Source organism: Ambystoma mexicanum, chromosome 1p (assembly GCF_040938575.1).
Source record: "Ambystoma mexicanum isolate Mex_15411 chromosome 1p, UKY_AmexF1_1, whole genome shotgun sequence".
NCBI lineage: Eukaryota > Metazoa > Chordata > Amphibia > Caudata > Ambystomatidae > Ambystoma > Ambystoma mexicanum.
In genome coordinates, this window is record NC_090921.1 from 1,199,036,990 (window position 1) to 1,199,064,352 (window position 27,363).

Genomic DNA, 27,363 nt, shown 5'->3' on the forward strand with positions numbered 1-27,363 from the left:
AATAATTGATACTTATAAAAAACACTAGTTCATTGTCTGAGTAATCATTTCTAAACCGTTCTTTATCTGCCAAATCTCTCAACTTCTGTCCTTCAAAGAGGGCTATCACTGTCCTCCATCCCTTTCCTTCATCGTCTGTCCCATGAGGCATTACCATTTCATCTCTGACCATTGCTGCTTCTATTCTAAGGGAATGATGGGCCCTTCCTCATTGTCCATGGGGATTTCTGGCCGGAACAGAAATTCATCAGGTATTCTCAATATTTTCCCTACCAACCTCGGTAACCATGATAATAGAATAGTCACTCCATACAGAAATACCTCTGGATCTAAAGACTCTCCTTGTAGTGCTTTCTGGCCTGTAAAGGCTAATTTAAACTCTCCAACATTCATATAGTGTATCCCTGGAGTCAAGCACAATATTCCTTCATCAGTAAAATATATTGGCCCTCATTACGACCCTGGCGGAAAGGGGTTTACGCCGCCGTAAACCATGGCGCCCCTTTCCGCCTGACTACGAGTTCCCGTAGCGCCATGGTGATTTTTACGCCTGCTTTTTGCAGGCGGAAAAATCCATGGCGCTACGGGACTTGTTGTTAATTACGCCACCGTAATTTACGGTGGCGTAATTAACGCCTTCCCCACTCTCATTATACCCTATGGGGCAAAAATGGGAATGGGGAAGGGTAAATGGGGATTGGGGACTTACCGCCCCGCCAAGGTCGGAATGGGGCGGTAAGTCCGCCAACCACCATGGCGGAGTTGGCAGCTTTGCGCCATGGACCATGGTGCAAATTGCACCATGGTTCTCCGCCAGGGTCGTAATGAGGCCCATTGTCATGTTAAGCTTTGCCATTAAGTCACGTCCCAATATATTAACTGGCATCTGCCTACAGTATAATAATGGCATTGAAATATCATTGACATATGTTACGCTCACCTGGTATCCACAGGGACGCCACCCAGCCCTGTTTGGATGATTCGCACTCTCAAACCCTCTCCCAGTCCCTTGGTATGGACTCTGGTTAAAGATGGGTCTGAAATATAGGAGAGCTGGATTCAATACCAGATTGTCTTTATGTTTTCCCACCTCCCTTGGCCTCAACTCCTTCCTCCCCCTTGGGCCTTCTCCTCACCTTAATATTGTAAAAGGTGGATTATCTGTCCTGCTCCTTGTGGCAGGGGTGCATAGATGTGGGAGGCGAGCAGCGACCAAGTTACTTCACTGGTGCAAGCCCCCCTGTGGGAATCCAGGCATGCTGTGATTCCATAAGTTTGCTGCTTTACAGTCTTTATATGCAGTTCTTATGTTCCTCTTAGTTCGAAAAAATAATGTTTTGCTTCTTTCTTGGAAAGGTATTTTGGTGTTGTCATGCAGTTTGAAGATGAGCATGGGCCGGTAGGCGAAAGCGCGGTGTGCGCAATGCTGTCCTGTGAGTAATGCACGATGCGCGGTGCTGTTTTGCCTTTTATATTGCTAACCTGTGTCTTTTTTCTCCTTGCAGGTTGCGATGTTCCTCGCCGAGCGCCGTAATGTTCCAGCAATGATACTGACCAGGAGATGACTACCCAGGTAAGAATTGTGTAGCTTTCTTCATTCCGGAGGAAACATGAGTAAACGCTTACTAATGCTGTCTTTCTTTCTCCTCTTTCCAGGTTATGGTATTGCAGGATGCATGCAGTGTCGGACGATGGATTTCATACCTTCAGGTAAGTGGAACTGAAGTCAGCAATGGATTGAAGACAGGATACTGTTCCAGGTAAGTTTCGTAGTGTTCTTTCTCTCTCTGAAGTTCCTTGGTTTCAGGTAAGCTGGCAACAAAGAACTGGACACGGTGAGCATTACGCTGCCCACAGCAGAATAACGCAAAGCATGTTCTGCTGTTTGGTTGCGGTTTAAAAAGTCTTAGGTAAAGTAGTCCAGGTAAAATAGTCCCAGGCCTGCCACACCCAAAGTAGTCCAGGTAAAGTATTCCCAGGCCTGCCACACCCAAAAGACTAGACCGCTTAGCTCAGTTCCTTGTAACTGAGCTATGTGTGGGCCTCCATGTTGGTTGAACCCCCCCAAGTTAAATAGTCCCAAGTAAATAGTCCCATTCTAATGTTGGTCTTCATGATGGTTATGAGCCTGGCGCCAAAGGTGCCGGACTGACTCCAAGAGAGTCTTGGAAGAGGTTTTAAGGTCATTGACCTGGCCCTAACTGGAAGGCTGACTTGCCAGTGAGGGCCAGGGGCAAGGGTCATGACACATATCATGTTCTCCTATAGAGATTAGTGATTTGTCTGTAAAAGGAACTAAACTCATCGCCCCAGAGAATCCTTGAGCATTCATGGCAGTACCTGACACTGGATATTTTCCCTCGCGGACACAAGAACGAGTGGCTCCAGTGTCTACTAGAAATGAGAATTGCCTGGCCCCCTATCACCAGCTTAACCCTTGGTTCCTCTTGGGGGTCTGGTGTCATTGATAGTACTGAACACATCAAGTCACTCTGTGGGATGTCCTATTGTGGATATACTATTTTCTCCTATCACAGTCACACTCCCCAATTTGGGTGTGGATGCCTGTTGTACTCCTGGGGTCATGTTCCATTGTGGTAGCATAGCCTGCTGTATCTCTGTTTGCAGTGGTTGTGCCTGTTGTGTTTGCATGGGTGCCTGCTGTGGTTGCCCTTGCAGTGATTGCATTTGCAGCACTGCTGGCTGCATTTGTTGGAATTGTGGAGCATATGTCTGAGCATACGTGTGATCTTGGGCATAATATACCTGTGATTCTGTGTTGTATTGAGGAGCATAACCCATTCACCCTCTTGGAGCTTGCCAATTCTGTTGCATGCCTCCTCTACTTCTGCATGTGCAAACTATGGGCCTCATTATGAGTTTGGCGGTAAGAAATCATCATTACCGGCATGCCGGTGCTACTGTGTCCGTGTAGCATTGCTGCCGGAATCTAGGGTAGATTCCGAGTCAGCCTGCACGTGCATACCGGCATGCCGGTAACGGCAACACAGGCATGCCAGTAAGGACCACAAACCCACCGATAGAGGCATCATCTAATGCGCAGACACCGCAACCCAGCATCGCTGATACCACTAAGACTGGCCCCACTGACACCGGCACTGCTGACACCGATACCTCCAATAACGGAACCGGAAGTAAAGTCATCACGCTGGAACAGGATTTGCACCGGCGGTCATCTTGAAAAACACAAACCATTGCAATCCTCTGCATACAGGACCGGGATCTGAGAAATCTGTACACTGCCAGCTAGAACATGTCGAAGGCCACCCGAAAAGGTACACCTCGCCTGCGCAAGCCCCGGTTTAGCGACAAAGAACTAAACATGCTTGCTGACAGCCTTGTCAAGCATGTAAATGTTGTTTTCTGCTCCGACCTGTGGCCTGCAGCGCAAATCAGGAAGAAGAACCTCTGGGAGGATGTGGCCCAGAAGGTCTCTGCAGTGGGGACAACCCGATGCAGTGTGAAAGACTTCCACAAGAGATGGGACGGTCTGCGGCTCTGTGTGCGTAACATCTTATCCGCCGGCCAGGGCCAGGCAACAGGTGGTGGATCCTCCTCACCCATCAAGTTGGCATGGTGGTAGGAGACCTGTAGCTCCGCAATCAACATGGAGGCTATAGAGGGAGTAAGGCATGTGGAGACAGGAGTCCCATCATCGGCCAATAACAGTGAGTGACCCTTTGTGCAATACAAAAGCCACCACACACACCTGATGTCCCAAGTACAATGGTGTATCCCAGATGCCATGTCGATGAGAGCAAATTCATGGCCCATAACCTCCACCTGAGGTCAGCCCTAACACAAATGTCACAAAGACCCCCCCCAACTCCTGCAAGTACCATGGCCTCCCCCTCAATATGCACACAACAATGCACATGATTGAAAATGAACCAACCTAGATGTATGCAGGATGTAAGTTCGCCCATCACTGATGCCCTGCCTCTCCATCCCCCACAGGCATGGATTCAGACAACGATGCAGACCACGCCGCATCCCAGAAGAAAACACCTGCACGTATGCCCAGAGGGCACGATGATGCCAGGCTTTCGACGTCTAGGGCCGGGCCAAGCAAAACCAGCACACCAAAACCACAGATCAGTGCCCAACAGAGCGCACAGGCCAGAGACCAGAACGGGCAGCCAGCTGTGACAGATGGTCAGGAGCCCCAGGTCGGAGAATTCAGTGCCATCAAAGCACACATGCAAAAAGGCACACCAGCCAAAAATATCAGACCAAAGGAAACACTGGCCCCCCAGCAGACACTGCAGGTTGACGAGGATGCATGCGAAGTGGCCAGTGACATTGAGGGGCCTTACTTAATGGCGACAAGTGACATGGGCGAGGCGGCAGCATCTACACAGCACAGCGCAGAGGAGGACAAGGGGTTGGATGACGGAGACACAGCAGGACCTTGCATGTTGGAGGACGTGCAGCACACACCAAGCATGCAGGACACACTCCACAGTATTCTCTTGGACAGGGATCTGATGGACAACGTGCTGGAGAGGAGATGTACCAACAAGTGCTCAGCCCTGTGAGGAGTAACACACCACCTCCCGTGCAACCATCAGGTGGGACATCCATACATGACTTGAAGGATGGCTGAGCCGTATGGAGGGGCAGCAGCAGGACATGCACGACATGGCCGAAGGGGAAGCCACACGGGAAGCCCAATGGATTGAAATATTTTAATACAGCAGAAAGCACTGCATATAAATGTTGTACAAAGCATGCTATATATGATGTACTACTACAAGGTTTAAAAAAGATGTCTGTCATATTTTCCATATCATGTTCTAGAACTAATCAGATTTTCTCTTCTTTGCAGACATACTACAAAATGACATTACCATTCCACTCTTATCAGTACAAGACAGCACTGAGACTATGGGCCTCATTACACGGTAGGCGGTGGACCAATAGCACCTTGGTCCATGCCGGTAAAATACCGGCACCGCCTTGGTGGAAAGGGGAATTACCGCCCTATTCCAAGCTTGGTGGGGCGGTAATTCCCCCTTCCACCATTGCCCTTCCCCATTCCCATTTTTGCCATAGGGCATAATGGGAATGGGGAAGGTGCTAATTACCGTACCGCAAATTTGCGGTGCCGTAATTAGCACCAAGGTCCCTTAGCGGGTTGGTATTTTAACGCCTGCTTTTAGCAGGCGTTAAAAACCAACCCGCAAAACCAACCCGCTAACGGACCTCGTAGTAAGGCGGTAAGGGTTAACGGTCACTGGTACCATTACCGGTGATCGTTAACCAGCCCTTTAATTTGAAACATTATCAGAGCCATATAAATATCAACCACCCACCATAGAACTTCTCACCTGTGATTTTAGTCGTTGCCGGCAAACACTGACCCTCCATATTCAAAATGTCCCAAGAGATCAAACAATGCATCATTATTCCCATAGAAAATTTACTAATTCCTGCACTTTACCTTCCTCTTAGTATCTACCACACTTAGATGGAATTGTGAATGATAGCATGCGCCACACTTAGATGGAAATGTGAATGATAGCATGCGCCACACTTAGATGGAATTAGGATTGGTAGCACATCCATCACTTAGATGGAATGGTAAAATGGTGGCATGCGCCACACTTAGATTGAATTGTAAAAATGATTGCATGTGCCACCCTTAGATGGAATTGCGATTGGTAGCATGCACCACACTTAGATGGAATTGTGAATGTTAGCATGTACCACACTTAGATGGAATCCTGAATGATAGCATGTGCCACACTTAGATTAAATTAAAAATTATAGCATATGCCACACTTAGATGGAATTACGAACGATAGCATGTCCCACACTTAGATGGAATTGTAAATGGTAGCATGTGTCACATTTAGTTGGAATAGTAAATGGTTGCATGTGCCACATTTAGATGGAATTAGGATTGATAGCATGTGCCACACTTAGATGTAATTACTATTGGTAGCATATCCCTCTCTTGCATAGAATTGTGAATGATAGCATGTGCCACACTTAGCTGGAGTATAAATGGTAGCATGTGCCACACCTGCATGGAGTTGCGAATGGAGGCATGTGCCACGCTTGGATGAAGTCGCGAACAGTGCCCTGAATCGATTCAAGATAGAATTGCAAATGTTAGCATGCCCCACACTTGGGTGGAGTTACGAACATTATCCTGAATCGCATCTAGATAGAAATGCGAATGTAAACGTTAGCATGCCATCCTGTATGACTGAATACCCTGATTTCCTGTTCCCCCTATGTGTCAGTGTGTTGCTGCGTTCCCCGCCATCCTGTTCTCATGCCTGGTCTCGGGAGCTTTAATGATAACCATCTCATCACATCATTATGCTCACTCTCTATTATACACTATCATAAACACAGCTATACCCCTGATCAATCCGGCCTAGCCGTTCACATACGAATATGACCCATGAACACCTCACCACCCTAATAAAACGCAGCTAGCCAAGAACATTCCGGCCTTGTTGCTCACATAGGCATCCTTCAGGCCTAACGCAGCCAGAGCCCAGTCTGGGTGGCCACCGGCCAGGCTGCACACATTCAACTGATATCTTCAGCACCACACCTAACGCTACGGTGCAGCTACCGTCAGGCAATTACAACAGCTGCACACATATCTGGTGCACCCATGCACCCTACAACTCTACCTTTCTCAACTGACTAGAACTACCGTTCCCGAGGGCGTTCAACCTACTAGCGCTTTGAGGTCATACCAATGAAATATAGAGTGCTAAATAAATCCCAAGTAACATAACATAACATAACATGCCCCACACATACTTTTCAAACGTACATCCACAGCACACAGTGTATCAATAAGGTCAGGGAAAAGAGGGCTTAGGGCCTGGCTGGAAAACACAAACCAAAAACAGGACCAGGCTAGAGGCTCCAGAACATGCCCTGCAGTCAGATTCTGTACCCACTTTCCCCTGGCCCTGATTGTAACAAAATTCACATCATAATCTTGGGCACCGAAAATAGGCTCAGTGTACATCATAGCTGCCATTTGCTCCATGACACTTTCAGTTCTCCTAATGCTTCCCCAGTCATAACCTGTACCTGTTAACCATCTCCAGGGAACGGCTAAAATTATACAAATTTGTGTACACAATACCCACCCTCCGATGAATCACATATACACATTTCATTTAGAAGTCAGATGACAGCTGACCTGCTTAAGCTGACAGAAGGATTCACTGCAACACACTCACATGAATGCCCCAACTAATATATCAGCAGATGCTACTTATGGTGGATAAGAGGAACAGTAGCAACATCCCATCTCAAGTTTCCAGGTATCTAAAGATACCTTGTCTTACACATAAACACATGTGAATGCCTCAATGCACATACATGAAAGAAGCAATGGACATAAATGAATTAAACTCAAGTGGTGTGGTGTGTAGCTACTGTATGAAATGTATGTCCCCTGGATTGAACCTCCCTCAGAAGGTATGACTCCAGCAACTGAGGTACATCATTGTGTTGGGGTGGGAGCGAGGAGAGATGGGAGGAGTGAGAGGGCAGAATTTGGGCAAGGATGGTGGCCTGGGTAGAGTAAACTTTATTGCAAGTGTTATGCTGCAGGGACAATTGCAGTAGCTGCTTTACAAAAAATCATAGGAAATTTGAGTCGTTATAGTGCTGAATGTGGTTACATCAATGTTACACTTGACGGTACTGTAATAGACTGTTAATGGTTTCATTTCTTGTAAAACGAGTGCGCTGTTAGCAAACTCTGTCCTGGAAATGATGGTAGATGTGGTTTGTTTGTTTCTGAAATCGAATGGGGTTGTAATATTTTTGTAATGCCATAGACTGGTCAGAGGAGTGGACTGGCAGTTTTGATGTATAGTTTGTCTATTCGTATGATTCACCATTCAGTTGAAATGTGTGCCATAGGATTATTCTACATATCAAATACATTGGGATTCATTTCACAGATTTTTCAGTGCATGGATCAGAAATCGAACAACTGGATCAAATTGTTTTGCAGGACAGAGAATCAGTGGTTAGAATTATTTGGGGTTGTTTTACCGTGTTGGAAATGTTTGAAGGAGAAACGACCGAAGATTATTTGTTCAAAATAATCTTTGGTCTTTTCTCCCATGAACATTCCCGATGTGCCCAAACCCCTATCCACACCCCCACCCACACCACCACCCACACCCCTACCCACACCCCAATACACCCCTGCCACACCTCCAAACCCCCACACCCTTACTAACCTTGCATTCTGTCTCGCCATGTCCCTGCAACGCCTGTTCCCTTTCACTTCCTTAATCGGGAACCAGTGCTGCAGGGTCCTTTCCTTTTTTTTTCTTTGGGTCAGCTGCGGGCGTGTCCGCCGCAACCCCGCTCACTATACTCAACTGTCCCTGACACCCCTGCAACCCTAGCAGCCTTTTTTCGTTTGTTTTGGTTGGGGGACTGCGGGACAGCTGTGGGGGACACCCCCGCAGGCCCCATTCACAGTATATGTTAATGTTAATGTTAAAGGACATTTGTACAGCGCACTATCACCACTGGAGTGGTCCCCTGGCACTCGGGCAGCTATGAAAGAGGAAGGGAGGGGGGTTAGTGGGAGGAAGCTGGAAAAGTGCAAGAGAGCAGTGATGTGCTGTTGGCGGCCTCAGCCCGGTGGGTCTGTTGGCTGGGCCTGGGGTGTTTGCGGCCGGTAGTCATTGTGTACTGTTGTGCGAGTAAAGGGGCCTCATTACGAGGTGGGCGGTAAGGGATACCGGGCACAGTTAAGGAGACCGTTGCCAGTAATCCCTTACCACCCAATTCTGAGGTCCCTTAGCGGGAACCGTAAAGGACTTGCGGTCTGACCACACGTTCTTTACGGGACCTGTTAAGGGACCTTGGAGCTAATAACGGAGCCCGCAAGTAGCAGGCCCGTTATTAGCACCTTGCGCCTTCCCATTGAGCCCTATGGGGGCTCAAATGGGAATGGGGAATGGCATTTGGAATAAGGACTTACCAGGTCCGCCTAGGGCGGAATGTCCCGGTAAGTCCCCACTCCACCAGACCGGACCCGGACACGATTTTGCAGGCAGCCATGGCGCTAATAGCAGCATGGCTACCTCCAAAGTCGTAATGAAGCCCTATGTGTGTTTTTGTTTTGTTGTTGCAATGTAGTGAAGTTTGTGTGGTTTGTTGTGCTGTAGGTTTGTGGTTGTGTTTCGTTTGGAGCTTGAGAGGTGTATGCAGAGGGGGAAATTGTTAGTGCAATTGGTTAGTTGCCATCTTTATTCTGAATTGAGGTGCTGGGTTTCTGTAATCTCTCCAGATGGGTTTCGGGAGCAACCCTGCACTTCCGTCCTGATCTGGGTCCGTCCGGCCTTCAAAGTCCCTTTCACATCTGGTGCCCTCCTCCCCAGCCTCCCTCGCAGACCTGTCTTCCCTTCCCACTCATACGGCCAGAGCACCTGCCAATGTCCACGGCTCAGTTAGTGTGGTGATTGAAGGGGTCTCAGGAGACACTCCCGGAGCCCTTTTTTTTGGCATGGCTGTGGGGTACACCCCTGCAACCCCCACTCACAATATAGTGCGGGGGACAACCACGCAGCCCCCAGCACCGAATGCATAGGATCATGTTTTGCTAAAATAGACTACGTAGAGTGAGCACAATCTGAGTATCAAAGTATTAACAACTATGATTATGTACCACTCCTAACCAAGATGTCTGATGCAAAGCAACACTAACATGCCCAGACCTTTGTCTTGTGATAAACAATTACTTGCCAATTCAGAATTTCTGGTTTAAGCCTGTGTGAAATTGTGGAATCTCAAATAGCTAGGTGTTCTAGGATGAAATGAAGGGCTATTTTCATGAGACAGTTAGCAGCCACTTAATTCGATTTTTTTTAAAGTAGGATGAAAAAAGATATTGAGTTTCCATAATCAAAAGGCTGGCAATAAAGCCTGCAATAATGTTATCTCAGAGTAAGGATGCAATATCTGTTTATCTGGAAAGATATCAGAGAATCTAGTAACATATGAGTCCCGGATGATAATCTCTGGTGAGGCCACTGAACCGACGTTGGCAGGCCATATTCAGGAGAGAGGTGGATTCCATCACATATCTGGCATCAAAAGTAGGTGTGGGGTTTATGAACAACAATCCGCTATCTCAGAGTTTGCAGAGTTTTATGAGCAACCATTTGCTCAGAATGTCGCTTCCATGCAGATATGATTGGATTTTATTTAGTGTCACTGCTTCTGCTAACTTTGGTAGTGATTCAAATTGATGATCTAACAAGACTGTGGCTTTATACACAAAGGCAAAACATAAACATTATCACACATATAAGTGCCATAATAACATGTACCAGCATTTTTGCAGACCAGCAAACAGCTAAAAGCTGGAGATAAGTCAGGCATCCCACCAGCAGAACCAGTTTGCATTACTGTCACTGATATTACCAGTGCCGGTAATACCAGCATTCCCCCATGGAGTCTTATGAACTCTGTGGAATGGGGAATACCATACACTTGCCCGCACCTGCAATCGGCTGTTAATACCGGCAGGTCTGGTGCTGGTAACATCATTACTGTTTGCCAGTATCCTGGCAGTATTACCACCAGGATACCGGCAAACTTGTGATGACCTCCAATGTCTTATGTTGTATTTAATACTTCACAATGTGTGTGGGGCATTTGTGAGGAGTTGAAAAGGGTTGGTTTTGTATGTTGAAGATAGGATATCCAATTTTCTGGGGAGGGTCATGCTCTTTTTACACCTCTTCATGTTAGAAACCACACACATTTGTGCTATTGACTTTTAGTCTGATAGGGGTGGGGAATACCTGGCAGAATGCTGGACCAGCCCAGATCAGTCCACAAGCATGGCAATAACATTCGTTTCTTAGGTGGCTGAATCTTTACTGCAGTGTACAGTGCAGCTTGCTGCCTACTCAGAACCCAGAAAACCGTGAGGAGCATCGGTCTTCCTTTTTTCTTGCACCCGAGTCAGAACGTAAAACCTGCTATGGGGTGCAATCAAGGCTGGAAAATTATTTCTTAACTTAACGAAATGAACATAATGGAAAGTTGCCATAATGTCCTAATGGGAATTATTAAGAAATTGGCAATTGTATGAAAAGCAGGCATGATGTAATTGATCAAAGATGTGTCTAGTTAGTATGCTGAAAAATGTCTAGGATGTACCAAATGTGCATTGTAGAAACTTGAGAAAGGATCTGCTAAGTGGACAAATGTAATTTGGGAACTAGGCACAACAATAACTGTGGTATGTAGGGACAAGTGGCCTCATTACAACCTTGATGCTACCCTTGTGGTACAGCCGCCAGGATACCGGCAAAGGCTGTTACCGTATCCGGCACCCGGTGTCGTCGGATTATGGGTGCCATCGGAGCGGTTTAAATCACCATTCATGGAATACCATAGGAATCCATGACGGGATTTGCCATCATTACCGCCACCAGCATCAATGGCTTTTTTAGCTGGAGGTGACCCAGGCGCCCCACAGGGAGGGTGGTCGGTAAAGTGCTGGTATCCTTGGATACCTGCACTTTTTTTACCGGACAGCCCGACTCGGAATGAGCCCCAATATACACTTCAAATGATGTTTTATCTCAGTACACCTAATCATACATACTACTGAGATAATACGAAAGTCATCAAATTTGTTGGTACCTTTTTCTGCCTTTACAACTTTACTAGTTTCTACAAAAGCTGTTTCTGGTAAAACATATGTTAAATAGGTTTTTCATTTTAAGTAATATGAATTTTGACTTCTTTAAAGTTCTTGTTTTAAATTTTTGTTGGTCTTGCTGTAGCTTGGTCTATCCATATAATAAAAATAATTGTAGAGGAGCTAGTTGGAAAGTGGTTTGCAGATGGTTAGCATACTTCTCTCAGGCATGGTACTGGACCGCGAAGAGTAGCATAAACTAAATGTGATTTTAACATTTTTTGAAGAATAGGAAGAAAGGTAACTTGCATTTAAGCACAAACAAGGACAAGGCCATGCATTTCAGAACCACAAAGGGCAGGAACAAAAAGATGAAAAGATTGAGTTTTAGTGCTGCGCTGCAGAACCTTGGCACAAGTACAAGTTCACTTTTTCATGATTTGAACATGGCCTTAGTACTAGGGCTCATAGTATCTGCTCTAGTGCTAATACCATTCTGTATTTGTACCAAGGAAATCATTGTTCTGATGTAAACATGCATTGATTGTTTAACATTAGGCCAATTTTGGCGAGTATTTGCCCGAGTGATAATGACATGCAAATAGTCTTACAAATATGACAGGCATTTGGGTTATGCTACATGAATAGCCCAAATTAAGTGAACAGTTTTGCAAGGATTATCTAAATGGTCCAGCACACAGGGACAGAAGGAGCACCAGTGTTACAACTGATTTATGGTCAGTCGTGGGTGGTGAATATTCTCATTGTGCGTATTAACATTCCCAAAGAGTTAGTGTCATTGACCAATCGTTTGCATAAAATTGGGTTAAATGCCATACAAATGACAATTAGTAATCTAGTAATACATACAAAAAAAAATCAAATAGTTGCCAGGTCATTGAAGAACACAGGAACATTTTTCATGCTGCCTATGTCCACAATATGTGCCAGCGTTGACATTGTAAAAAACTTTCAGGAAACTGCACCCATAACATATGCATGAATTGCCAGTGTATAACACAATGCTGCCCCCACAATATGTGCCAGCATTCCCACTGTAAGTCGTAAGTCGCTTTGATGTTGCGAGCACAAAATATGCCTGCAGTGTCACTGTAATTATTATTTGTGATGCTGCAATCACAATGAATGCAAGGATTCCCACTATAAATGTCAGCATTTCCACATCACTTTAATGACGCTGCATCCACAATATCATCTGCCATCGCCACTATAATTCACTCTAATGTTGCCACTCGCACAACATAAATACGAGCATTCCCACTGCAAATGATCATGAAGCTGTGTGCTCAAAATCTGCAAACAATGCCAGTGTTAATGAAGTTCACCCACAGTTGAAAAGAGCATTGTCTTTACAATGCTCTCCATGCAATACATTACAGTATATTTTTTAAATTGTTTTCACAAAGCTGTGCCCACAATATATGCCAGCATTGTCAATGAAAATCATTTTTATGAAACTTCACCACTTCAACCACAACATGTGTGAGTATTTCCCTGTCACCTTTACCATGCCACTCCCAAAATATATGGCAGCAACACCACTTTATATCACTTTTGTGATGTTGTAACGACAATGTTTGCTGACACTGTAGAATATTTTGATGATGTCCCATATACAATATTTGCCAGCACTGTCACTGCAAATAACTTTAATGACGCCTTTCAAACACATACATGCATGCATGAACTTGCACAGAAACAAATCGAGAGAGGGATTAGATGCATATGTAGCACTACACCTAGAACACTTCAGGAAAGAGAAAGGCAATGATCAAATGCTGTGAGGAAGAGGCTGCCATTTTAGTGGATGACCGAAACCACAAGGGCAAGAAGGATATTTTCACAATTCTAAGCTTATGTACATTAGAGTACATGTAGGGTAGACAACAATGAGTAAGACAAAGTCTATGGGCCCTTTCAACACATTTCTTCATTTTCCCATTCACACACGAGCAATTGCACTAGCACACATGAGGAAATTGGCAATCACCTGTCTAGTGCAAATTCAAAGGGAATAAACGCAGGTGCTGGGGGATGTATCAAGCGGAAAAATGTCTGGTATAAGTCCATAATTAAACCATTAATTTTATTTTAGTGACAAAACTAACATTGTAGAAAAAGTTCAATACCAAACAGCATTATAAATATAGCAGTAAAAACATCATGAAATCAACACTTTATCAAAAGGAGGTAATGATTCTAACAGCACATATATATAATTAAATATCATGATCACAGTCACAATTTATCTAAACACATCCACCAAATCATATATAAGTGATCGCAAACGAAAACAGTGCGAGATTCCCTAACTAATGTGTGCATTCCACCAGATCTGGTCAGTATACAACATAATATTTGCAGGGGGTCGTTTTTATCAATAGCAGCAGATACCTGTTTCACATAGATACGCTACATATGCTCATTGGATGCTTTCTTCCATTACAAGTGAACTTGATGCAGGTCAAACAGCAATGTACACATTTCTGGGGCATTTGCCATGGAGATCATAGGATCTACCAACTTAGACCATGCATACGGTATTGAGAGAAGTGATCTATAACTTTACAACCATTGTGGCTCTGTTGAGGAAGGGTCCTTTAAAGCTCACACAATGTATTTATTTATACATGTCACAATTAATTACTTCAAAGAGTAAGGGAATGGCAGCCCACAATACATCAGGTCTCAGTGAGGAGGTATAGAAAAGATACAGCAAAAGTAAATATACAGTTAATATTAACAATGTGATTATACAGACAACTGTGAATGAAGTGCCCTGTAAGAACACAATCAGACTTTGGGCCTCATTCCGCGTTTCCAAACTCGGGTCCGGGTCCAGCTTCCCTGACTGGGGAAATACCGAGCCATTCCGACCTTGGAGGGCCTGGTATTTCCCCATTCAGGGAACCCGGACCCGGACCATCCCCATTCCCATTTGAGACCCCATAGGGCTCAATGGGAATGGTGAGCATACTAACAACTGACACGTTAATGACGGGCGATTTGTTAGAATGCTGGCCCCCTCGCGGGACCTGCTAAGGACGTCTGGTAAAACCAGACGTCCAGAGCGGGTCCCGCAAGGGGAACTCGTAATAGGGCGGTATGGGGTTAATGGCTCCGGCGCCTCTACTGGCGCTGTTAAACCCTTACCGCCCATCTCGTAATGAAGCCCAATATGTTTTAACAAATAACTACAAGTGATAACATATGTCAGGCAGGCAAGGTGGAGCAACGTCTGAGAGCACAAGGCAAACATATACGTATATTTGCAAATGCTGTAGGTGAAGGGAGACATTAAGGAGGAGGGTGAGTGTATGGGAAGGCATATACCTGCAGTTTGACATTTAATTTTGGCTAAGGCAGGTTTTGCTTTTTCAGGTGCAGAGCTCCACTTTACTGACATCCTGTTGTCCTCAGTCCCACACCTTTGGCAGAGTCAATAAGTATGCAGGTGTTGGACACACACCATGTACCTGCATATTAATTACAGCATTTAACAGCAAATCCACCACCAGCGGATGATTTCCGGCTCCCCACATTCTTTAGAGCCCATTAATTAATATGGGATAAGAACATTGTGCACGATGAGTACACATCTCTTTGTGTATCCGGCCCTCTAGCGCATTAATTCTTGCACACTCTCCTTATTTCCTAGTTCCTCTAGCCATAACTTTCCATTTGATTATTTGTCATGAAAATATATTTGGCAATGGACACAGTTTGCATTAACCACGGGTGAAGCCTAGAAGTATTGAGGAGCCTAAACTCATTAGGTTGTCTTGAAAGTTCGAAGAGAAGTGAGGATCCATATTTTTGGAGGCTCGCCCTTTGAGTTATTGACTGTCGTTCCTCCCTTTTCTGTAGCACCAATGAGCATCATGATTATACACTACCACTAACGTGGAAAAATATAAATATTAATATTATATCAACACGTGGCCATTCCAGTCCAAAGGTGGCTGGTCCAAACATACATTACCATCATTATGCATGCCACTTGTAGGTAGTTTTATTACCATGTAGAATCATGTTGGAACGTTCCATTTATCTACATCAATGCCTTGATTTATGGTGCATATGGTGTGGATGGCATCAGATGTGTGCTCTTGATGCCCAACCCATGAGGTGATACACCAGATGGCAAGAGAACTAGGCCCAGAAGTACTCACTTTAAGATGTGACAGAACTGCATTCCTGCTTGCTATGCTCAGTCTACTCACTCCGGGAAATGTCAGAAATTCACACTCAAAATCTAGATCCAAGGGTACTCACTCTGGAAAGCAGTGTGCAGCAGTCAGTATCCACTCATAAGAGATGAGTGATCCCCCACACAGGTGTGTGTCATCATATTGCAGGCTGACTTGCCATGGCCACTTCCCTAGGCTGGCATCTTGTCCCCCCACAATGCGGTCAACGGGAAGCTTCCTACGACCACAGTCTGCAAAGAATATTGGAGAAATAAACAAAAGAGAAAGAAGAAAACAAGCTATGATTCTTTCACAGTGGAAAGCCATTCTAGAAAACATATCAGGAATAGGAATGTGAGTGGCAATTAGGTTGGCAGTAGCATTCAGACAGTTCAACGACAGCCAGGACATAGTTTCCTTTCCTAGGACTATTATTAGCCGGATACCTACGTTTCATTTTGGTGGCTCATCAGCATTGAGTGCTGCAACTACAGGGAGAAATATCCTGGTTGCTATGCTCGAGAAAGCAGGCCACAGCCACATTCACAGAGTGCAGTTGAGGGTAGACATAGTGAAGGCAGGCACCAATGCCTGCCTTCAATGCTTTCAAAGCTTTAGCTGGCAACCCACATTCATCCCACATGTATCACTTTCCTGTATGTCTTCCGAAATGCCACATTGACTTGCACAACCACATGTAGGCTAACTCCTCAGCTGCAAACACCCTCCTAAGAATAATAGCTTCTCTTAAATTCCTTGCATGCTACAGAGCATATCACTACTGCACCATCATTTACTGGCACAGCTACCAATCCAAACGCAGCTTAAAGGGTACCTTCAACCAACCAGCACTATCAGAGATGTTGCCATTCTCAGGACCCCTCACATAGGTGTGAAGAGCTCTGATCCAGCAATGAGAGGCTCCCAAAATACACACAAACACACACACACAACTAAGTGATCAGCTTAAACAGTGGAAGCTCCTGAATCACAAAGAGAACATTCATTAGTGCAGGAGAACAGAAACTCAACTTGAGATTGACATATGTACGTATTTCTCATATTTCTCTTTTTTACCACTTAAAAGCATCCTTTTCTTCAACATAATGCACAAAGATATTGGTGCCACATTGTCTATGTGTGAGGAATTCGACCATCCACACGGTGGCTGTGCGCTGACCTGGGCTTTTTTGAAATTGTATTTAAAATTGAATGATGGTAGATCAGCCTCTGGAAAATATGTGGGGATAATTCACACACATTTTCCAATGCTCACTGCATGACAAACACATAGATCCATGTACTCTGGTTGGACAAAGCCTACAGGCGCAGTACCCTGTCATTCTTAGTTGGGATATGACAGTCAGGATTGCACCATGTCGCTCAGAAGGGGGAGGGCAAAACCTTCCTCCTGCCATGGCCAGCCTAATGAACTATCAAAGGCTCCTGTCCTTTTGTGTAAGCACTGCAGAATGGAGGCAGAAATTAACATAATTAACACACTGATAGAGTATACTTCAAACAGGCTAACATGGGGCATAGCTGCAGAGGTGAACAAAGGAGACAGGAACCCCCAACAATCTTTGATATGCACTGTGCCAACCTGAAGCCAGCTCCTGTCTCCAAGTATCAAGGGTAGTGAATTGTCATGTCTGGGACTATGTGTTTACAGTAGGCAACCCCCCTCAGGGGGTCCCCATTCAGAAGGTACAAGATTGTGGATTGATGGAGACCGCAAGTCTTTTCTTTCTGCAGCTTCAAGGGAGACCAGCTGCTTTAATCAGGAACCACAGAGAGCTCCATTAACTAGAGACGCCCTTTGATCCACAACAGACAGTAAGATGGTTGGGACTTAGCATTACATGTTTTCACCCCTTCACCTTTTCTGTTGCAAAGCACTCTGGTTATGACCACATGCATACAGAAGAATGTTGGTGGGGAACCAGGTTTAGTTCATTAAGGTAGGCTTACCTTACACCAATCACTGTGACCCATTTGGCTTTAAAAGAGGGCTGATCATCTGAAGTATTCCCAAGGAGTAACAAGAAGAACTGATTTGGAACCTGGCTGAAGATACAGTCTGACTTACAGCTTACCCCAATAAAGCAAGGCCAGGATTTCCAAAGAGGGAAGTATGATCCATCCCCTAAAAATCTCCCAGGGAACAGAGGGATATACTGAATCCAGAGGACCCTCCAGAAGCTCCAGAGCCAGTCCCCAGCCAGGTCAGAGCGTGCCCTGCTAGGCTCTGCAAGCAAGCTTCCTAGGTGTGAATGCCAGAGAGTCTCTCATAACCTGGGTATCACTGATCAGGCCCTGGCCTGGCAGACCTCTTTCCTCTGGGACCGACCCGCCCAGGCCCAACTCGGGTCCGTCCTCTCTTCTATCTCTCTCTCTACATGTGGTGTTCCCCAGGTGTCTAACCTTTCTCCCTGGCTTTTCAACCAATACCTGGCACCTCTCACCCGCCGTATTGCTGCTCTCTGCACCAACTTTCAAAGCTATGGGGATGATGCTCATTTTCAGGCTCCCATCTGCTGCTTCTTCTCCCTCTCTCATCTCAAATTGCCTGTCTGCAATCCAGGAGTGGTGTGCCACCAATGATCTCTCCTGAATCCCAGCAAGACGGAGATCCTCCTCATCAGCTCACCTGCACCTTCCTTTGCTGTCACTCTCTGGCTGGCCTCCCTTGGCCCTCTTTTGCTCCCACCTGTGAGGCTAAGAACCTCTGGATCATCTTCGACTCCACACTCACCTTCTCCATTCATACCTCTGATGTCTCTATGAAGTCTGACTACGAGCTGCATCTTCTCAGAGGTATTATTCATTTCCTCACCTTCCCCCAGAAGCCCACTATCTCCAGAGGTCTGGTTCTCTCTAGGAAGGACTATTGCAACATCCTCTTTTTAAATCTGCTTTCCTCTACTCTTCGCCCTCTGCAACTCATCCAGAACATGACTGCAAGACTTTTCCTTGCCCTCAAGCCCAGGGATTGTATCTCTCCAGCCTTAAAATCTCTCAATTAGCTGCCAGTGGCTGCAAGGATCAAGTTCAGGACCCTCTGCAATGTCCACAAGGCCTTCTGTGGCCTTTGACCCCAGTACCTCCAACTCTCTCTGCAGAAATATCTTCCTACTTGAGCTCTTCGCTCCTCCACTGCCAACTCCTTGAGGGTCAGTCGCTTCTCCAAGCAACGAGTTGGGGGTAGATCTCTTTCTTCTGCTGGTGCCTCCCTCTGGAACAGACTCCCTGCCTTTCTGCAACTTGAGGAGAACCATCAATGGTTCTGGAAGCACCTCAAGACCTTCCTCTTTGCTTCTGCCTTCTCTCTTCCTCTCCCCTGCTGATCTCCTGTCTGATTCTGCACTGGTCACTTAGCTACCCTCTGAATTTGGGGCCAGGTCCCTGCCCACCAAGTTGCACACCTGCACTGCTTCCTAGCAACTCCTGCACTTGGGTCTGTATCTGTAGCCCTACAGGCCCTTACCTGCACTTATTTGACACCTGCTGTCTGCACTTAACCTCACGCTTGCCACCTGCTTGGATGCACTACTTGTTTTTATCCTTTCTACTGCACTCTCCCATCCTCCCCCTACCATGCAATTGCACAATTTCAATGTTACAAAGCCTAGTAAGATTGTTGTCTTTTGTCCTTCCTTTGTTTCCCTTCTCTTGCCTCGTCGCACCTTGAAACATTTGTGTATAGGTGTGTTATAAATGTAATATCATATCTGGTGGTGGGCTGTTCTCCTAACCCTTCACTCTGGGTGTCCTGCTTTTGGCCTTCCTCTCTTGGCCCTCTCCCGGTTCCAGTTCAAAAGTGGAAAAACATGGGTGTTATTCTATCTGCATCCTTGTTTATGGACAATCAAGTGACCGCTGTTTGTCAGGCAGGCGATTTTCATTTGAGAATATTGAAGAAAGTAGTCCCGATGATTCCTGTCATCCTCCGTCTGCCGGTGGTAACTGCTCTGGTGCTATCCCAGCTGGACTACTGTACCTCCCTCTATTTGGCACAGCCTAAGGGGCTGATTCACCGGCTTTAACATTTGTAGAATGTTGTAGCTCGTGTGGCTACTGGTACGCCATATGGGGCTCATATCTCTCCCGTCCTTCGCTCTCTTCACTGGCTTCCGGTAGTTCTGCGCATCGAGTTCAAGGCCATGTGCATTGTGCATCGAGCAATACACGACCAGGGGGCATAATATTTTAGAGAAAAGTTTACCCGCTAATGCCCTGCTCATTGTCTTCACCCTGCCTCTGCTGAGCAGCTCCTTGTTCCCTCCTTCCGGCGTGTGCGGATCGGTGGCTGGGACTTCTCAAGAGCAGCAGCTCTGCTCTGGAATAAGTTGCCCTTACCAATAAAAAGATTGTCAAATCATTTAGCCTTTAGGACAGCCATTAAAACAAATTTGTTCTAGGGATGCTGGTTGGGTATCGTACCTTGCTCTCAAGCTCCAAGATACCTCAGGGTGTCCGTGCGCTGTAAAAGTTTCATTAACATAACATATCATATCATATCATATCATATCATATCATATCATATCATTAAGTCTTCACCTCTGTTCAAAAACCATAATAATGATGCTAAGTTATCGCATGCTGGCTGGATCTTCTGGAAATATAAAGTCATATCAAGGATTTGGTATGGTGGCTGATAGCTGGCAATTATTAAAGAGACATCTGATTTGTAGCATACCGGTGCTAACCCTGTCAAGTCAGACCAGCTATCAGAGTCTATGTGGATTACTGACAACTACACTACTGAGACAAAGGGCAGGATGCTGTTCTCTGTTGACTCTCTGATAGGATGGGTAACTCCTCCCTGCGAGGCCCAGTATCTCCCACCAGGAAACTCCCACCAGGAAAACTCCTGTGAACCCGGCTTCAAAGAGGCACTCCCAAATCAATGTCCTTCCTCACAGGGGAAGTCACCATTGAGAGACGTTTAAGCTGCTGGTTGGGAGAGAGGTACAGTTAGGTCAGTCAGAGAGCATCAGGGCGATCAAAGAAAGGTTCCTCCCTCTTGATTTACTGTGCACTTTTCTTTTGTTCCAGTATCGTACATTTCTGAGGACCAATGCACTCTTGTCAGGAGGGAAGGGGCATCAATCCCAACGACAGGGATTGTACCCTGGAAAAGAGATGAAACCAATTCAGGAATTTGTACATAAGAGGAGAGCGTTAAACCCAACAATTCTTGAACCTCAATTAGGTTGATGAGGTCATATGAGAACCCACAACATGTGTAGCATGTAAGAGGGAGCATTGCTGCATTGCCAATGAAACTGTGATGTTCTTCACTTGTAAGAAAGTACAGATAAATCCTGGGAGTGGATATTTTACTATACATTGTTTGCATGTACAGTGAAGTATCATGCAATTCTGGCAAAAAGCTAATGGTAAACTCTACCAATAGGGTACAGTATTTAAAAACATGTACTTCCGGTATCTTTAACTCCAAAATGAGTCCAGAGTGAAACATAGAATATTGAGCACTTTTCTCATAGTAACAACCATGTAGGAAGACACAGTGATCATTAATCCAATCCTTGCTGAAAAGAGAAAAAGTAGGCTATACATATCAGAGATTGCCAATCCAAGCTTGACCAGCACCATTTAACGCATACAAAGAAAAGCAACAGTACTTTTTTTTTAACTACATTAAAATATCTCAATCTCTTAAAAGCAAACTGAGGCAAAAGCCCTACATTCGAAAGATATAAGATGTCTCCAATTTAGGAAAACCAACATTAGTAAAATAATCATAGTGCAAAGTAAAATCTCAGACAAGACATGCAATATCGCAGAAAAGCTGCCTTTAAGCAAGTAAATGAAGCAAAATCTAGAGCCTCATCCTAGCAGAAGAAAGTTTCCCCTTAACAAGATTGCTTCCCAGGCTAAGATGTGCACACTCAACCAGACATCTAGCCTTAAAAGTCAATAGATTTCACAACGCAAGAAAAGGAAAAAGTTATCTGCAGATACATGTCCAGCAAAATCCTTCAACCATGACAAGAAATATGTCTCGTAAAACAGGACAAAAAGGAATAACCCAGACAGAGAGAACAGAGGCCCTGCCCTAAAAGAAACACGATTCCCCTAGCATGATATGCAACGTTACTAGGGAAAGAAGCACGTTTGGCTTCCATGCGATGGAATATTCCTGAGACACGACCGAGGCAGATAGAGAAGATGCATAACAGTGCAGTCAGAAGGACTTGGTTAGGTCAAAAGGTGTAAAGACACGTGTGGAGACAGATACAACATGAGCTGCATTCCAGAAAAGATGTTTTGCCTACCTTGGCACTGAATTGCAAGGAACCGTCCTTTGGGGCATTCACTGCAAAAGGAAACAGATGCGCATGTCAGTGTGATGTGATTTTTAATTAAAAAAAAATAGATTCACCTTTCATTGATCGGACCTCTCGCCCTCTGGGTGACATTGTTTCAGTTGTTTCCTGTCTTGGGCAACCTGGTCAAATTCCATAACGTTCTTTCAGTTCACAGCATCCGCTCTATGCACACCACAAATAAATGCAATCATACATTCAATTGCTTGCTTGCATTTTCCTGCGTATGCTATGTACAGTGCACCAACACCATCACGGATGTTTCTTTTTTAATATAATGTATTTTTAAAGTTTTGTAGGGCACCATTTGGTGGTGCAAAATATTTGAGATGCAAGACGAAGGAACTGATTCACATTAGTTCACAGTACATCTCAGTATATTCCAGGATGAAACGATATTCGAATACACAAACAGGTTACATTCTATGATTGCACACAATGCCCATTTCTCAGGTTTTATGCTTTCATTCCTTATCTTGTGATACACGATTATTATTTATATTGGGCTACATGTTCAGAATCAGCCTCTGAAATAGGGCGGTCTGATGCTTCCACATTCCACAAGGCCATGCACTGGACACCCTTGCATCGCTACTAGCAGATAGAGAAACCTGGAGGAACAGCAATGGAAACGGTCTGCATGAGCTTACATCTCAATGCCACTTTCAACCATGGATCAAGATCCCAGACAGTAAATACAAACACATGTTTGACACCATTAAAATTCTGGTTCCGAACACCAATATTCAGTCTATCATGTGTAGCTATGATATTCATATTCATTTGTTCTCAACAAAAGCAGTCAATGTGAACAAAATAAGTCAGTTCTTGGTTCTTTGTGTGTGATGCAAGATATTAAAGGGTTATATCAATTTGTTTGTAGGACACAAGGGTGGAGAGTCCACACAATGTATCACCTTCTTACTAGCATGCTAGCTGTCCCTTAGGAAGAACTACACTATCCCTGTATGATAGCAGGATTTGCCCTCTGAAGTTGTTAGTGTGCCGCCGGTCTAAAAGAGATAGAAAAGAGATTACCCTACTCTTCTGTTTCCCCCGTTCTGGGGTACTAAATTTATGACAGGGAGTACTTCCTTTCAAAAAAACACCTTCTGGAACAAGCTATGTGATGGATAGGGCCGTGAACATTTAAAAAGCTACATTCCCATAGGTATTTTTTAATTTTTATTCAACCCTCACTGGGGTGTGTAGCTTGAGTTAAGATGTAAACACTGGCTATTTACAGGCATAGGTGATAACAATGTCTTTCTCTAGGTATCTCAAGCTATAAAGGATATCCATAGTGAACACGGTTGACCGGTTTCAGTGATTTATCATTGTGGTCACATTTGTCAGAACTGTATATACATGTTGAACAATTATTGGGTGTGAAATATAATTAGCACCCTGACGGGGAGTCAGCCAATCAGGTGGCTAGGAATGCAGGCTTGAACCACTGGTGAAAGCCTGTGTTCCATCCCACCTGACGTCAAGCTCCACTCTGCTGCCATCTTCCTCCCACCCTCTATCCCATTTATTTTGTTTTTCCCCCTCCCCACCCCCACTTACTTTATTTCTGTGGCAGCTGCACTCCCTGCTGTAGGCGGACCTTCCTCTCCACTCCGTCAGGCTGCCATGGAAAGGGAAGCAGGGCTCCGCTTACATTTTTCAAGGGAACCACCTTGGAAAAGCATTTTCCTTTGTTCAACAGGATGTCTGTAGCCTCCCATTGAATGAAGGAAAACATTTATTTTCATAGCACCCCGGGTTACAGAGTTGGCAACCCGGGGTGCTAATAGCCGTTATCCAGCGTTCCAGGTGCTGGAATGGGAGGTAACAGTCCGATGCCCTCATTATATACCCTTGCTTCCCTTGAGCTGATAACTTGGTCTGCTGGGCCGTAACCTCCCGTTCCAGCCCTTGGAAAGGGGGATTAATGCCATAGTCTAATCATGGCCTGTGACTAACTGGGAATACACAGGCGTATAGGTGAGACACAAACAACAATAATAAAAATGTTTTACTTACATTCTAATAGTAGGTAGAAAAACATCGCACAAAAACTGCCTTTCCAGTAAGAGTGGGCCATACCTGCATCTTTGCAAGGCTACTTTACAGGAAAGATGAGACAACTAAGATGACCTAGTTCCCAAGAGAGGGGCACCTTCTATGCTCTTCTGTATCACCTCTCTATTAAAAAAGGCATACAAATGCAAACTTAACAATACTATCCGAGCGATAGCTGCAAAGGCTTTGTTAAAAATATCTTATTCTCTTATCCCAGGATGTGCATTAAACGTGGGATTTACCGGTTTGTTGCAGCACAAATGGCAGTGGTGTGCCCTGGTGCTGGGCTTCCGTATTGGGATTTCCACACAGTCCATCAATACTGACGGCATCCAGTGATCATGTGACCTAATCGTTGTGATGTGCAGGATTTGCAGCATTGGTGGAATAGTTTATGCCAAACTGAGCGCCATCTTAGAATGAGCACTTATGGTGATATAAAGCCTGCCACGGGTGCAATTAGTGCTTATCACTTTTGCTCTAAAAAACACTGCTTTATATTGTGGGGAGCTCTAAGGGAGTGTTATATTCTTGAACGTTGAAGTATAGTATCCGATGTTCAACTGTGAAGTTTGTGACTGATGTCATTTCCTTGGTAGGCCATGTACAGAAATACAAACTACATTTGTCATGCTTGAACCTTTTTGTAGGGTTTACTTCCTCAGTATATGAGGGTGCCCGTTTAGGTGGAAGGGCATCACTTGTCATTCACAACTGCACTAAGATACCAGTGCATGGTTTTTGATGTCATGGTCTGGATGATAATAGATGGTATTTTACATTCATCTTTGCATGGAATATAATATCCTAAGCAGACAAAAGTGCCAACTCATGTCCATGTATCACCTCATTTAAACCATTAGTATCAGTGTATAGTCTGAAGATCCACTAATGTTCTCTTTTCAGAAGAATTGCTCCTAAATCACCCCATTTGGTGGGTGTCTTGACTTTTTCCAAGACAGTCCACTTCCATTGGTTAGCTGCATGTTGTTTCTGCAAAAAGTGGTCAACCAGTGGGTCAGAGAACCTCTTTGTCCTAATGCAGGACTTATGCTCAATGATTATTTTCCATATTGGTCTCATTGTCACCCCAATACATTTTAAATTGCATGGGCATGTTATGATATATATGACATCTGAGGAATTATAATTATTGAAATCTTTTTGGATCCACAGTGAATGCCACCCTAGTTCTGTGGTTTGACTGTGTGTAGTTTTCTCACAGACTGATTATGCCCTGCGCGGTGCGTGATCTAGCACAGGTCCCTCAGTACTCAATTCTTTTTTGCCATTCTAAGGCACTGTGTGTACCACTACATCACTACATCATGGCTATTCTGTCTCAGTTTGACTGCATGAAGTGGTTTTTCCATAGTCATGTTAGCCATGCTGAGAATATACTGCAATATGTTAATTTCATTCTTGAGTTTATAGAGCTGGTGTGAGTAACTAAATACTGCTGTGATCTTGTCTCTTGCAGTCTCCTGCTTGTTCTGAAACAGTGTGGTATCCTTTGGGATATTTTGTTCTCTCTTTGAGGCTTGTCAAAATAGCTTCTTATGATAGTCTTTGTACATGAAGACGCAAGCTGCAAAATGAATGTAGAAGGAACGTCCACATTCATCTCACATGCTTGAAGAGGTTTTTATTTATTTTATTTATTTATTTAATATTTGTAGTGCGCCGGTAGCTCGCGAGCCTCGGGGCGCAGAGATAGGAACACGATAGACAGACAAACAGTAATGACGTACATCTGAGACGGGAGGGAACTACAAAGATTATTCCGGCTGGGGTTTGAACATGTAGAGTTTATTTGAAGATGTGGGTTTTTAGAGATTTGCGGAAACGGGTGTAGTTAGGCTCTATTCTTAGGTGGTCCGGGAGGTTGTTCCACAGGTTGGCTGCAAGAGTCGGAAAGGCTCTGCCTAGGCCGCTTTTAAGTTTATGTGGGGCTATAGCAATTTTGCCGAGTAGAGATGATCTCAATGTTCTGTTTGGGACGTATGACCTGATCTTCATTTTTAGGTATGTTGGTGCCTTTCCGTGAATGCACTTATGAACAATGGTTAGGGTCTTAAAGTGCACCCTATCTTCGATTTTGAGCCAGTGTAGCTCCCTTCTGGAGTCGCTGATGTGCTCTGTCCTAGATTTAAGTTTGACGGTTCTTACTGCGTTATTCTGTACAACCTGGTAGCTTTGTATGCACCGTTTAGAGGCACCCAGGAGTAGGGCATTGCCATAATCGAGTTGTGATAGAATGGTAGCTCTAGCTATGGTCGCGCAATTGTCTTCTGATATGAAGGGTCTGATAGCTTTTATTAAGCGGAGGTGGTAGGCACAGTTTTTCTTAACGTATTGTGCTTGGGTCTCTGCCCCTAGAGATGCTTCAAGCTGCATACCGAGAGTTTTGACTTTGCCTAATACTGGAATGGGTGTGTCTTTGATCTGAAAGGATGCGTAGGATATGGGTAGCTTAGCTCGGGCGTATGATGAGCCAAAGATCAGGTTTTTGAATGGCTACCAAAGTAGCCTCCTGAGGTATTTGTGTACAGAGCGATTCCATATCTAAAGTGACTAGAAGTTGTTCCCCTAGTCTAAATGAAAGTGTCTTCATGCTGTGGAGTCATTTACACAACATCACATTTTTATGATTTCATCCTGTATACAAACATCCACATATTGGGAAACGGGTTCATGCACAGAGCCATTGCTGGACACTATGGGGCTACCCGGTGGGGGTGAAGTGCCTTTGTGTTTTTTAGGGAGGGCATAAAAAGCTGTGATTCCTGGGAATTCGGGTTTGAAAAATTCTACCTCTTTGGGGCTAATATAGCCTTCTAACAAGGCTTCTTCGATAATTGATGCAATCAGAGATTGTAGCTGTTTGGTTGTATTGATGGCTAATTGTGGATAGCTAGAATCGTCAGATAGCAATGACTGTACCATATTATTGTAGTCATTGGTATTCATGACCACTGTAGCTATCTCCTGTATCTGCCGGCTTTATCACTATCGTTATGTTGTTTTTAAGGGACAATGGTGCACT

At 44.7% G+C, this 27,363-nt stretch overlaps 1 protein-coding gene across 3 annotated transcripts in view; it reads right to left on the reverse strand.

Annotated features, from left to right (window-relative positions):
* HPN (hepsin) overlaps window positions 1–27,363 on the reverse strand; it is a 780,351-nt gene that overhangs the window by 233,180 nt on the left and 519,808 nt on the right. For all 3 annotated transcript variants that reach the window (XM_069604921.1, XM_069604920.1, XM_069604919.1), the window contains 2 exons: window positions 22,200–22,240; window positions 15,983–16,148 (listed from right to left, as the gene is read on the reverse strand). In XM_069604921.1, the coding sequence (XP_069461022.1) occupies window positions 15,983–16,148; window positions 22,200–22,240 (207 nt within the window). The remainder of the gene's footprint in view (window positions 1–15,982; window positions 16,149–22,199; window positions 22,241–27,363) is intronic.